Here is a 12,655-nt window from a genome sequence, read left to right on the forward strand (position 1 = left end):
TCATTGGGAATTTCAAATCACAGAGTCACAGAGTCACTGAGATTGGAAAGGACCTCTGGGTTCATTGGGTCCGACCCACTTGCTCCAGCAGGGCCACCCAGAGCAGGTGCCCACCACCATGTCCAGGTGGCTGTTGGAGATGTCAAAAGAGGACATCATCCATAATGTCTCTGGACAACCTGTTCCAGTGCTCTGGCACTCTCAGAGTAAAGAAGTTTTTCCTCACGTTCAGCTGGAACACCTTGTGTTTCTGTCTGTGCCCTTTGCCTCTTGTCTTGTCTCTGGAGACCATCGAAAAGAGTCTGCCCCATTGTCCTGACACCCTCCTCCAAGATATTTGTATACATTGGTAAAATCCCCTCTCAGTCTTCTCCTCTCCAGGCTAAGCAGGCCCAGCCCTCTCGGCCTTTCCTCACAAGATACTCCAGTCCCCAAACTGTCTCTGGAGCTCTGAATGAAGAGCTAGTAGCAGTGAATGAATGGCTGTGTGGTTCTTAACTGCCTGCTGGGTTAAACCACAACAGGACCCCAGAACTGGACACACTACTTACTCCACGTGTGGCCTCACCAATGCTGAGTACAGGGACAGTCTCCTCCCTCAACCTGCTGGTAATACTTTGCCTGATGCAGCCATGGATATGATGATTCTTTGCTGTAATGGCATACTGCTGTCTCAAGTTTAACTTCATGAGGTCAAACTCTTGTCAAACTTCATGAGGTTCTTGTCAGCCCATTCCTCCAGCCTGCCCATGTCCCTCTGGGTGGCATTACAACCCTCTGGCATTTCAGTCACTCCTCATTTTCGTGTCAAGAGCAAATTTTCTGAAGGTACACTCTCCCCCCTCATCTATATCATTAAGGATTATGTTAAACAAGCCTGGACCCCATATTGATCCTTGGGTGCTCTTCTTGTTATGGCCTTCAACTAGAATTTACACCTCTTAACCCTACCTTCTAGGTCCATCCATTCAGCCAGTTCACAGCCCACCTCACTGTCTGCTCATCCAGCCCCTACTTTATCACCTCCTCTATGGAGATCTTATGGCAAACAGTGTCAAAAGCTTTACTGAAGTCCAGGAAGATTACATAAATTTGCAGATATTCTTGTGACTAAAAAGCTACAGCATGGTTCTTTATTAAAGAAGTTGGAAGGGCCTGAAGGGCACCAAGGAAGGACTGGTTTGCCCAGTTCCCAGTGGAAGCACAGCACTGGTTGTCTGTTCCAGACATAGGTACTTACTCAGAAGCCATTTCAGGTGCAAAAGAAGATCTTCCAGCTTTGAAGAATGACATTGGCAATGGTTTGATTTGAAATGGAGAATGATTTATTGTTTTTCTGTGTTTTTGTCATTCTCATCAGCATACATATAATTCTCTACATTTCTGTGTGTGTGTGTGTGCATTCATTCAGAACACTGGTGTCGCAACAAAATGTGTAATGGATCATTTTCACTGGGCAGTTTGGGTGCAGCTGCGATGGAGGTGTGGAAGGGGAGAGGACTTGTGTGTGTGATCTGTGCCGAACCCTGTGAGCTGTGGCCCAGAGTCCAACCTCAGCCTCTTTCCTTGAGGGCAACATGCAGTGGTGTAGGAATGGACTGAATGAAATGGACTTTGCTATCTCATCATGGGATTCATCCTCACAATGACCATCAGTTTGCCTGTTCAAGGGGTGGGTGAATGTCAGGACGGCTGCCTGCTATAATGGTGAGTGATATACCTCTTGCTGTGATTCAAGGTGTACTTGGACTAAACATCCCTTATCAGATTCAGAAGTACCAAACTTCCCACGTGGGACTAGAGACAGACTAAGATATTTCATCTGGGTTTTTCAGAGAAGGAAGATGAAAAAAACCCTAGGAACGTGGCACTGCACAGACCTCATGAGTCACTGGGGGAACGGTAAGCCCAGTAGTGTGAGAGATGTCCAGGTCTGAGGCGGAAACTCCTGGGGGAGGGTGGAAGGTGAACCTCTGTAGGAGTCTGGTGAAGAAGAGGAAGAGCTCCATTTTGGCAAGAGTCTCACCAGCACAGATCCTCCGTCCTGGAATGAAATGCAGAATGGACTGTAAGAGAGTCAGTGGGACATGCTTCTGTAGTTGTGGGGGTGAATTAAATTTAATTCACCCCTCTAGCGGGGTGAATTAAAAGTCCTGGTCCTTTGGTAAAGCTGGACCATTAAAGTTAGCAAGTGGAAGGAGAGGAGAGGAGAGGAGAGGAGAGGAGAGGAGAGGAGAGGAGAGGAGAGGAGAGGAGAGGAGAGGAGAGGAGAGGAGAGGAGAGGAGAGGAGAGGAGAGGAGAGGAGAGGAGAGGAGAGGAGAGGAGAGGAGAGGAGAGGAGAGGAGAGGAGAGGAGAGGAGAGGAGAGGAGAGGTCAACTCCAGTGGGAAGGAAGGATTTCTGGATGCTCAGTTCCTTTCAGAGCCCTAAAAATGGAATAGAAGGTACCTGCTGAAAAAGGCATGAAGGCATCTTTCTTTACAAACTTCCCCTCCGAGTCGAGAAAGTGCTCAGGGTAGAAGGTGTCCGGTTTCTCCCACTGGGATTTGTCGCGCAGGACAGAAGTCAGCAAGGGGATGACGTAGGTTCCCTGCAAGCCAAGGCAGAGCAGTTACTACGTTGACAGTGGTGGTGGTGTGGCCATCAGAGTGATGACGAGTGTTGGAGCTGAATAAACACACTTTACCTGGGGAACTCCTGACAAAGTAAGAGTGTGTGAGAACCCTGCAGTAAGTGAGCATCCCTGGATGCCAGACTTGAAGGGTGGATGCACTGGGGACGGAGAGAAGGAAAGGAGTGCTGCTGGCATCTCACCTTAGGAATGAAATAGCCTTTGAGGGTGACATCTTCAGTAGTCTCATGAGGCAGGTTCAATGGCAGGATATTAGCAAACCTCTGAATTTCATGGATAACAGCATCTGTATATGGCATTTGAGTCCGATGCTCAGTTCGTGGGGGGTTTGATCCTAGCACTTGCTCTATCTCGTCTTGGACTTTTTCTGTGAAAGAAACATGGATCATACATAGACTGCTCGAACATCTCTTTATCTTGTTAGAATAATGGGATATGGAGAATTCACTTTTTAATTCAACCCTGTTTAGTCTGAAGTCACATTCAAGGTGACCTGATGAGAAGGAAGCCACTGAATGCCCAGTTTCCACTTACTCTGAATTTCAGGATACTTCATCATGAGCAGAAGGCCCCAGCGCAAAGTGGTGGATGTGGTATCTGTCCCAGCTGCAAACAGATTTCTCACAACTTCAGTTAAGTTTCCATTATCAAAAAAACCATTGTCCTTTCCATTCTCCTGGAGAAATGAAACAATAGTTTATCATCTGGTTAAAGATTCAAGAAGGTGGTTTTTCATCAGAGAACAGGAAAAAAAAGTCATATGCAAACCTCAGGGAGGAGTTAAAATTTTAAAGGAGAAGGTTTTGAAGTGATGCCTTGAGAAATCTGTAATAAGCTGAGTCTTGAAGCACCGAATGCCTGGACTGTCTCTACTGCCCACAAGAACACACAGTCAAGTCAGCAAGGTTAATTTCAGTAATAACAGGAATGACTGGGGCCACTCAAATAATTAAATCAAGTTTTTCTTTTCCTGGGTCATGGAGCAGAGCATATTACAGAATGAAATTTCTTAGGAAGAACAGATTTGCTGCCAGGGCTGGGTTTTCATGTGAGCTCAAGAGGTACTGGGGACTTGGCTTATTGTGATATTTCCTTTACCTGCCACTAGCACCAAAAAAAAAGGATCCTAGAAGATGGTTCTTGTTCCCCTGAGTTCCAGTGGCCAATATTTGCTACAGGCGTGGGCTGAAGCATCACCAGTCCATGCCTCTTGGAGCTGAGGGCTGGGTACAAACCCTGCTTCATTTTTACAAGACCTGTAGAACTAAAGTGTGTTTTTTGTGGAAGCAGGTAAATAAAATTTTGTGTGAGATGCCAACTGAAAACAAGAAATATGAGCTGAAGAGTCCTAGAGCTTTCCCAGGGTATGCGTATATGAAGGGGGACAATAGCTTATAAAAAAGAATCAGAAATGCTGGGGTACAGAACAGGATTTTAAATTACAAGTAAAGATTTCTTCTCATACTTTGTTCGGTTTTGTATTTTCCTTATAAATTAATGGGGACACAGGGAAGATGCTTGCCTGTGATCATTTTATCTTCTAGCTGAAATAATTGCAGTCTTTCAACTCGAGCACAGGTGTTAGTAGGACTTTAGCACATGCTAGATTTCTGATGAATACTTATTGAGCTGTAAAGACTTGAAAGGAAAGTGAAGAGATTTGAAGGAGCTGCTGGGATTCAATTACCTCTTGTTGTCTGACCAGGAAAGCGTCAATGAAGCTCCTCTGGTCATTTCTGTCCAGGACTTTAAGGTGTTCTATGAAAGTAGCCTTGATAAAAGCATTGACTTCTTTCATATTCTCAATAAAAGCTTTGTGGTCCTTCAGGAAGAATCCAAGGGCTGGGAACATATTGTACAGCTACAAGATGCAGAGATGAAGAGGAAGAAAAAGCAACTGCTAAGTAAATGTACTGCTGTTCAACAGTATGTATTAACAAAAGCCCGTACGGAAAAAAGGTGTATATTCATGATGCAAAACACCCTTTGTCCTCCTTCTCTGGCCAGCTTTGTAAAATGGTTAAATTTATTCTCTCTTACACTATGTATTAATCACGTTAGCTGATGGTGGCCTAGAAATCCAATGTTTGCATGTCCTTGACACAGTTTTCTAGCTCTCCACTCCTAGAGAACTCATCCCTCCCTCTCCACATTGTTGAAATTGGATGTATCAAAACACAGTTACTATTTATGAGACAGTTACAGACATGTTCTTTTTTTTTTATATATATATTGTTTGTATGGGAGATGGGGAATAATGATCAACTTCTATCACTTGGGGACATGCTCCTTGTATTTTATTGCATATTCTTCATGAAATGAGGAACTTGTAATCTCCAGGCTATGCTGCTCAGAGAAATTCATAAGTAGCACCAGAGGTCTTCTTTCTGCCATTTCAGAATGCATTTGTCATGTACAGATAAATGAATTGCAATGATCAGAAGTGAGGTAGGTGTACTGTTAATGCTTTGTGTAGTGTGGTTTTGAAGAGCAACATTCAAAGAGTATGAATTACCGAAACTGATGGCCTTCCAAAAAGTCTGATATTTTCATACATCAATGACAGGAGTCTTTTGAATGTGGGGTCTTCATAGTCATACCGTTTTCCAAGCAATATGGATACAATGACATTAGCAACAGCAGCATTCATTATCAGAGTCATCTCAAGGGGCTTCCCTAGCATAGGAAAAGGTGGTGCAAACAACATGGTGAATGGTTATTGTAATTATTTAAAATATTACAATAGCATGCAGAGGCTTTGTGAAAGTCCGGGATACAATAGGCACAGAGTTGTCAGGATGAAAGTTTCCCCCACCTCCTGGTTCACAAGTCACCAAAAGCTTTTAAGACAGACCTGAGACTGAAAGCAAGTTTTTGTGCTCCTCTCCATTTTCTTCAAGACCATTGTGGTCCTGGTCTTTATGGCCCTTCCCCAGTTCTGCTCTACTTGGTCATACATGGTCTTAAAGTTTCCAAGTATAAGGAAAACTCTCAGCGCTTGCCATTTCCCCTGTTAGTGCTATCCTGGGCAGTCCTGTTCTACCAATATTTGAGAATTGGAATGTGCTTTTCTAGAACATTTAAGTCAAATTTTCTAAAGAAGTAGCTCTTGGTCACACATTCTTTCCTGCTGGGGCTCTCAGTTCTACAGTATGTCCCTCTGGTGCAGCTTTGCAGCTGGACACAGCTGCTGCTTTCAGGGCTTTGAGGTGGGGACTTGAAGCCTAACTAGAATGATGATATAGAAATCTGTTTTTATGGCAAGTCTACTTGGTTGAAACAGCTGCCTGCTGAAGTCACAGAATGATCAGAGGTCTGGAGCACCTCTCCGGCAAAGACAGGCTGAGAGAGCTAGGGTTGCTTAGCTTGGAGAAGAGAAGGCTCTTGGAGACCTTATTGCAGCCTTTCAGTACTTAAAGAAGGCTTATAAGAAAGATGGAGAGAGACTTTTAATTTATTCATTTTTTATAAGGGTATGTAGTGATAGGACAAGAGGCAATGGTTTAAAACTCAAATAAGATAGTTTTAGATTAGATATTAGGAAGAAATTCTTCACTCAGAGGGTGGTGAGGCATTGGAACAGGTTGCCGAGAGGAATTGTTGATGACCCATCCTTGGGGGAAAGTCAAGGCCGGGTTCAAGATTGGGTTGAATGGGGCTTTGAGCAACCCCTTTGAGGTTCCCCTGTCTATGGCAGGGGGTTTGGATTAGATTATCTTTAAAATTAGATGATCCAATCCAAAATGTTATACGAATCAATGAATCTATGATTCCTTTCTAATTCCTGCTCTTGGTAACTGAGCCTAGTGAGAAACAATCCTGGATGATGATGGTGGCATCTATAAATAGATCTCTCTCCTACTGGAAGGGATTTCACAGACGTGTGCCTCTAGGGACAATGAATTTTTCAGTCTAGATATGCAAGTCTTTGCAGTTGCCTTCTGCTTTTCTCCCTATGCATTTTGATCAATCAAAGACTGTAATTTGTAGAGGTAGTGCACACGGAGGAACATATCCCTTTCCTCAACAGTGCTGTTTGCCTCCATGTTTGACTTTCAGGGCCTCAATAATCGTTTTCATTTGCATGTCAGGTAATTGCCAGTTAGAGAGACTGTGAGAAAGACAGAACTCATGTAAACTCATCATCCAGCACAGATGCTGGAAAAAGGTATATCTCTGAAAGTGTTTGAAGCCTTGAATCTTGGCATTCCTGAAAATGTTTTCTAAGAAAAGTCAGAGACATGTTATGGAGGTAATAATCTCCCTACCTTTCTGTGACTCTATAACATCTGCCAGGTATCCATACTCTTCTACAACACGATCCTCTATGGCCTTCTTTCCCATTCCAAAGTCTCGCAAGGTTGTAAGAGTGAATCTTCGCATCACTTTCCAGTTTTCTCCATAAGAAAATATAACTCCTGAAAATGAAAATGAAAGCACATAAACAGAAATTTCAGCAGATTCCTAATCTACCCTGTGAAGGTTTCACACTGATGGACAGCTAGGGTCCACCACACTGATATCTCAGTCCCTTTCATGAAAAGAACAGGGGGACAAGATAAGATGAAGAAAGGCTCATGGGTTAAGATAAGGACAGGGAAATCACTCTGCTGCTCTCAAAACAGATTGTGTCTCCATGTAAATGAAAAGAAAGCTTCAGAGAATTCTCAGTAGCATCTTCAGAGAAGTTTTGGTCACGATGACACTACTATTAACTTTCCTTACACCTATCATTATTCTTTTTTAGTCCTGTTCAAGAAACTGTTTCAAGGGAGGAAAAACAATATTTACAGATAGGTTGACAATTAATGACATATTAGTTACTCATGCCCCTATTTCCACATATTCCATCAATATTTATGGGAATCAATAGCTCTTGTTCAGTGTCTAACATCTGTAGAGGGTACAATACAGAGGGTATATCTGTAGAGCCCAGAAGAACTCAGAGCAAGAGAGGGGTCCCTCTTAGGAAAAAATACTGAAGTCTTGAATTATTGTTTACTTTTCCTTAAAGAGGAAAATATAAATTAAACTTGATTTTATTTATTTATTTATTTTTTAATAGGCCTTCAATAACATCAGTCTCACAGGAGTATTTTGAGGTAGTGCTACTGATATAACAGACACTTCTCTGCCAATTTGTTTAGGGTTAATTTGGCAAGTTTTTTGTAGAGAGAGGGGTTGCAGGGGTGGCTCTGTAAGAAGAGGCCAGGGCCTGTCCTGGTGTCAGGATCAGTTCCATTTGACTGCCAGAGAGTGTTCAGAAGCCAAGGAGTAAAGTTGAGCTTATGAAGAAGGGGTGGGTTGGGTGAAGGTGTTTTTGCTTTGTCTTTGTTTTTCAACATCCTATTCTATTTTTTAATTTTTATTTTTTAATTCTATTTTTTAATTTTTATTTTTTAATTCTATTTTTTAATTTTTATTTTTTAATTCTATTTTTTAATTGGAAATACATTAATTCTCCCCAAGCTGAATCTGTTTTGCCTATATCAGCAGTTAGTAAGTGATCTCCATGTCTTTATCTTGACCCAAAGGCTTTTCCACTGTATTTTCTCCTCCTGTCCTGTCGAGAAGGGGAAGTGAGAGAGCAGCTGGATTGTGAGTGTCTGTCTGGCATCCAATGAAGGTCAACCCATTGCACAGCTCCTCAACATGACATCTCTAAATCTCAGCAGCTGGTAATTAAGGATATCATCTCTTGTTATCCTTGATAGATATCACCACATACCACTCAAATTGCTTCATACACTTAGCAAAAAAAAAAGAGAGGTTCTGCATTCCCCTTTAATGGAGAAAACCTCGTCCTGTTATCTTTCTTTGTAGAAGGCAGGTGTGTAGGGAACAGAACACTGCACTCACCTTTTCCTTTTCCTGTTTCTTTGACGATTTGTATTTTAGGTCTCCCTGCAAATGCATCTGCATGGTTCACCAGAGCTTCCTTCACTGTGTCATATCCTGATAGCACCACCACTGTCGTTGGTCCCATCTGAATTCTGAACACTGGGCCATACGTTTCAGACAGCTAGTGGGATGAAAGGAAGAAAGAAAATGATTTTCAGCAAGGTTAAAAATACTTGTTTTTCATCGGGTTCAATGTTCTTCTTCTCACATGGCACCAGCTTTTCATCCTCTGCCCAAAATATTGAGAATTAGTCGTACAAATATTGGAGCTATTGTTAATAAATACAAAGAATCACAATGGGGTCTGTAATCTTCTGTCAGATATTTGATTTCTCTGCTAGATATTTGACTTTCAGGAGGCTGTGTCCACTGCACTGTCTGTCTAACTTTTGATTTAGAAGTAGAGAACTCACAAAGGACAGCTGGAAATGTTCACCTACCCAAAAGGAGACTGATTTCCAAGGTGGTAGTAAATGGTAGGATACAGAAACTCCCTGAAATACTTAGATATGCTGTTTGTGGTTTTGAGGAATAGCACAGTGAGTCTACACCAAAAATCATACCCTATCTGACTGTCACACACTATCTTCCCCAAATTCCTGGAGTTTACTGCCATAAGGTATGAAAGAACAAGCAGCGCTAGTTCACTCTGGGAAACCAGGAAGATTTTTCCATCAAGGGAGAGTATCAAGAATTTGTTTGCTGTCAGTTCCCTGATGTCTGAATCTAGCAAACATCTTCCAAACATCTTCCAAAAAGCTCTGTTCTCCAGCAGTTGCTGGTGGAATTTCCTTTAAGAATAAGAGATCCATGGCCCCTCTTTTCTAGTTACTCTTACCTGGAGAGCCCCAGCATTTCCTGTGTTCAACAGAAGTAGGTCAATTCTCTTGTTAATGTGGCTGGAAGCCAATTCCCCTGCACCAACACAATATCATATAATAGGAATAGCAGTTTTGCAGAGAATAAATCCTGTTGTGTTTGTGATTTCCATTCCTTGAGAAAACTTTGTATCTGTAACTCTGCCTTAGAGTGAGAGCTCTGAGAAATAGAACTACAGAAGTTACCTTTATCATTGTCCCATCAAGTTTCTTCAAGTCCAAGATGTGCAGATTTCCAATGATGGGTAAAGGCTTGGGTCCTGGGGGAAGGTTCTTATTCACATGGCTTTTCTGGAAATATTGTATTTTCACAATCAGGAGGAGAATGAGGATGAACAGTAACCCCACAGGAACAATGCTGGCCCAATCCATTATCTTTCTGTAAAAGCTTAGCTGAGGAGATGAAAATTCAAGCAATCTCCTGTCAGAAGTTGTTTCAAGCAGTAATGGCACTTCTACGCTTACAGAGGTATGAGCTTAACCTCTAAGAAGTGGTAGAAGTTTCAGCTCCCTTCTGGGATTTTACCATTGAAGAATACTTAGCACTCTCACCAACATATACACTCACTTTACGCTATCCTGGTTACTGTTTAATGAGAGAATTAACAATGAATCTCATACATTGGCAGAGATGTCTGGGGGTGTAAATTTAGAAATAGCAACTCAAACAGTGCCTTGAACTTTGCAACTGAAAGCATTAGTCCACAAAGCAGAGACACTGAGAACTAGTAAAGCGTGTCTACAAAGGAGATGCAAGGGTCATCCTTTTCATTTAAATGCTTTATGCTATGTTATTAAGCATTGCTGTGTCATCATCTTTAAAACTGCCAAACTTTCCTCAGGCAATATAACCCAAGGCTCTCTATTTTTTATCATTGTAAAATTATATTCACATCCCTTAATTCAGATTATGTCCACTAGGTCTTGTTCTCTCCCAATTTTCCCTCTTTCTATACTGTGCTTATAGCTGATCTTATTATTACTTATAGCTTGCTATACTTAGAGCTGACCCATTAATGTTCCTCCACAGGAAGGTTAGGGAACCTAAAGCTGCCTTCTTATTAGTGCTGAGGTCAGTGAGATCAGTCCTCAGAGGCCTTTACTCTGACATTATCAGATCTGTCCTTATCCATTTTGATGCCAACAGCCAGGGGAGATGAGACTGCAAAGTGAGGGACATTACATTCAGGTCCTAGCATTAAGCAGAGATCTCTTGCTCTCACTTTCAGATTTGGTATGTGTTCAGTTGCTAAGTAAATGGTATAACCACTGCAGTAACACAGAGGAATTTGGGTTTCTAAGCCCAAGAGAGCCAGAGCAAAGTTTCTTTTTGGACCAATTGGCATGAAGTGGGAGAAGAGGGAAGAAGCTCAGGCTTTCCCTTTCCTTTATGGAAGATATTAGGGATGTCAGATTTTGCCACGAACAGGAGGTTAGCTGAGAGGGGAGCTAGGACTGTTGTGAAGATTTCTCTTGAGTAACCTGACTGTGGATTTATGGCCCTGGTGTGCTGTGGTTCCTAGAGTGTAAAGCTGCCTTAATCAGGATTGCTTAAGAAAGGAAAAACTCAATGCACAGTCCTCTGAGCTAGCTGAATAATATGTTGAGGCACACACATCTTTGATCTAGGTGGTATTCAGAGTGAAATGTGGAGTCACACTGATCTGACCAAGTGGTAAAGGATGTATTGATATGAGGGCCCAACATTCCTTTAAAGTGAGAGCAGGGCAAGGGGCACCTGGAGGCCACCTTACTTACCGTCAAAAATCAGAAGCTTAAAATGATCAGATAACTCATGTTCTTAATTTTCACAGAATATTGAGGTTGGAAGGGACCTCTGGAGGTCACCTACTCAGGCAGGTTGACCTAACATTGCACATTAGGGCCCGGATTCATTTATCTTTATCAGTGGCACTTGCTTTTGACATCCAACAGTAATCATTTCAGGCAGAGAGACTGTAAGAAGAGATTGTAGGATTATCTCTGAGTGTTGAGCCAAGGCTGAGGGGGAAATAGAGAAAAGATGGCCTCTACTTGTTGAGGAAAGATGGCTGAGGTGCAGTCTGACTTGTTCATCTCAGAATTTGAGAGAGTGCTAAAAGGAGAAGCCATGCAGAAGAAACCATCCAGGGCTTTCATTGAGACTGACTGGGGAAGAAAACCTGCAGGCTTCAGGGTAGTGTTTGGATGAGCTTTCTAGCAGAAACTTGTACATGGCTTTGAAGCAAGAATGTGGAGACTATGCGACCTAAGGTGCCCTGTCTGAGTCCTTTGTCCTTGACTCTTAAAAATGCCATGATCCCTGCAGAGACTTGCTGAAAAGCAGGGGAGAGCAGTCAGACTCCCAAGGACTGGAGATGCAGAGACCTAGAGGAAAGGAACATAAGAACCTGGCTGAGAACCTGGAAGAGGAGCTAAAGCAAACCTGCTCTCATACCGTCTGGCCTTGAGTCTGCTGCTGCCACCAGGGTCACTGGAGGAAAGATCAGATTGTTTCACTTACTTGGACAGTGTCCCAGAAAAAGTCCAGGGCTTATGGCCAGCTGTGTGCTAATTGGCACGTTTCTACTATACCTCCATAAGCAGGTAAAAAGGCACTGTGTCTGTCATTCTTTCCACACATCACTAGGATTTAACTATTAACAGGGGATAAGTCAGATAACAATTCTTAGGTTATGAAAGGAAGTGGCAGTTCTGAGTTGTTTACTAGGACATGGGCCCATGCAGAGTTTCAGAACAAGTACAGCATTTGCCTGCCCATATGAGACTTGCCAGGTTATTGGAAGGGTGCTGTGGGAGCTGGAAATGTCTCCAGAAATGCAATGGGAGATGCAAACAAACCCCCAAACCCTGTTGCCCTTGCCAGCTCAGCCCTGCTGGTTTCTTCCATTAGGTCTGGTTGCTCCAGTGCCAGCAGGGAGTGTGTGAGCTGAGTAGGGTGTTCCTAATGAATGGTCTCCTGAACATGAACCAGCAGTGTGCCCAGGTGGCCAAGAAAGCCAAGGGCATCCTGGCCTATGTCAGGAATAGTGTAGTCAGCAGGGCCAGGGAGGTGATTGTCCCCGTGAACTCTGCTCTGGTGAGGCCGCACCTCAAGTGCTGTGCTCAGCTTTGGGCCCCTCAGTACAAGAAGGACATCAAGGCCTCGGTGTGTGCCCAGAGCAGGGCTATGAAGCTGGTGAAGGGACTGGAGCACAAGTCCTGTGAGGAGCATCTGAAGGCACTGGAGGTGTTTAGTCTGGAG

At 43.0% G+C, this 12,655-nt stretch overlaps 1 protein-coding gene across 1 annotated transcript; it reads right to left on the reverse strand.

Moving 5' to 3' along the window:
• Nucleotides 1-1,302: 1,302 nt before the first annotated feature.
• Nucleotides 1,303-9,953, reverse strand: LOC101796596 (cytochrome P450 2K6). Its single transcript, XM_005014058.6, has 9 exons — nucleotides 9,598-9,953; nucleotides 8,492-8,654; nucleotides 6,901-7,050; nucleotides 5,148-5,308; nucleotides 4,320-4,493; nucleotides 3,167-3,308; nucleotides 2,815-2,999; nucleotides 2,449-2,590; nucleotides 1,303-2,044 (listed from the first exon to the last, which is right to left on the reverse strand). The coding sequence occupies exons 1-9, from the start codon at nucleotides 9,781-9,783 to the stop codon at nucleotides 1,857-1,859; spliced, it is 1,491 nt and encodes a 496-aa protein (XP_005014115.4). The 5' UTR covers nucleotides 9,784-9,953; the 3' UTR covers nucleotides 1,303-1,856.
• Between the last annotated feature and the right edge of the window lie 2,702 nt (nucleotides 9,954-12,655).

Source organism: Anas platyrhynchos, chromosome 3, assembly GCF_047663525.1.
Source record: "Anas platyrhynchos isolate ZD024472 breed Pekin duck chromosome 3, IASCAAS_PekinDuck_T2T, whole genome shotgun sequence".
Classification (NCBI taxonomy): domain Eukaryota; kingdom Metazoa; phylum Chordata; class Aves; order Anseriformes; family Anatidae; genus Anas; species Anas platyrhynchos.

Bases quoted from the DNA above. Each gene is read 5' to 3' on its own strand.
- LOC101796596 (XM_005014058.6), bottom strand. From the start codon at position 9,783: ATGGATTGGGCCAGCATTGTTCCTGTGGGGTTACTGTTCATCCTCATT. The intron at 7,051-8,491 runs GTGAGTGCAGTG...TTTCATTTTCAG, and splicing joins AGAAACAGGAAAAGGAAAAG to GAGTTATATTTTCTTATGGA. The intron at 4,494-5,147 runs GTAATTCATACT...TGCATCTTGTAG, and splicing joins TTGGAAGGCCATCAGTTTCG to CTGTACAATATGTTCCCAGC.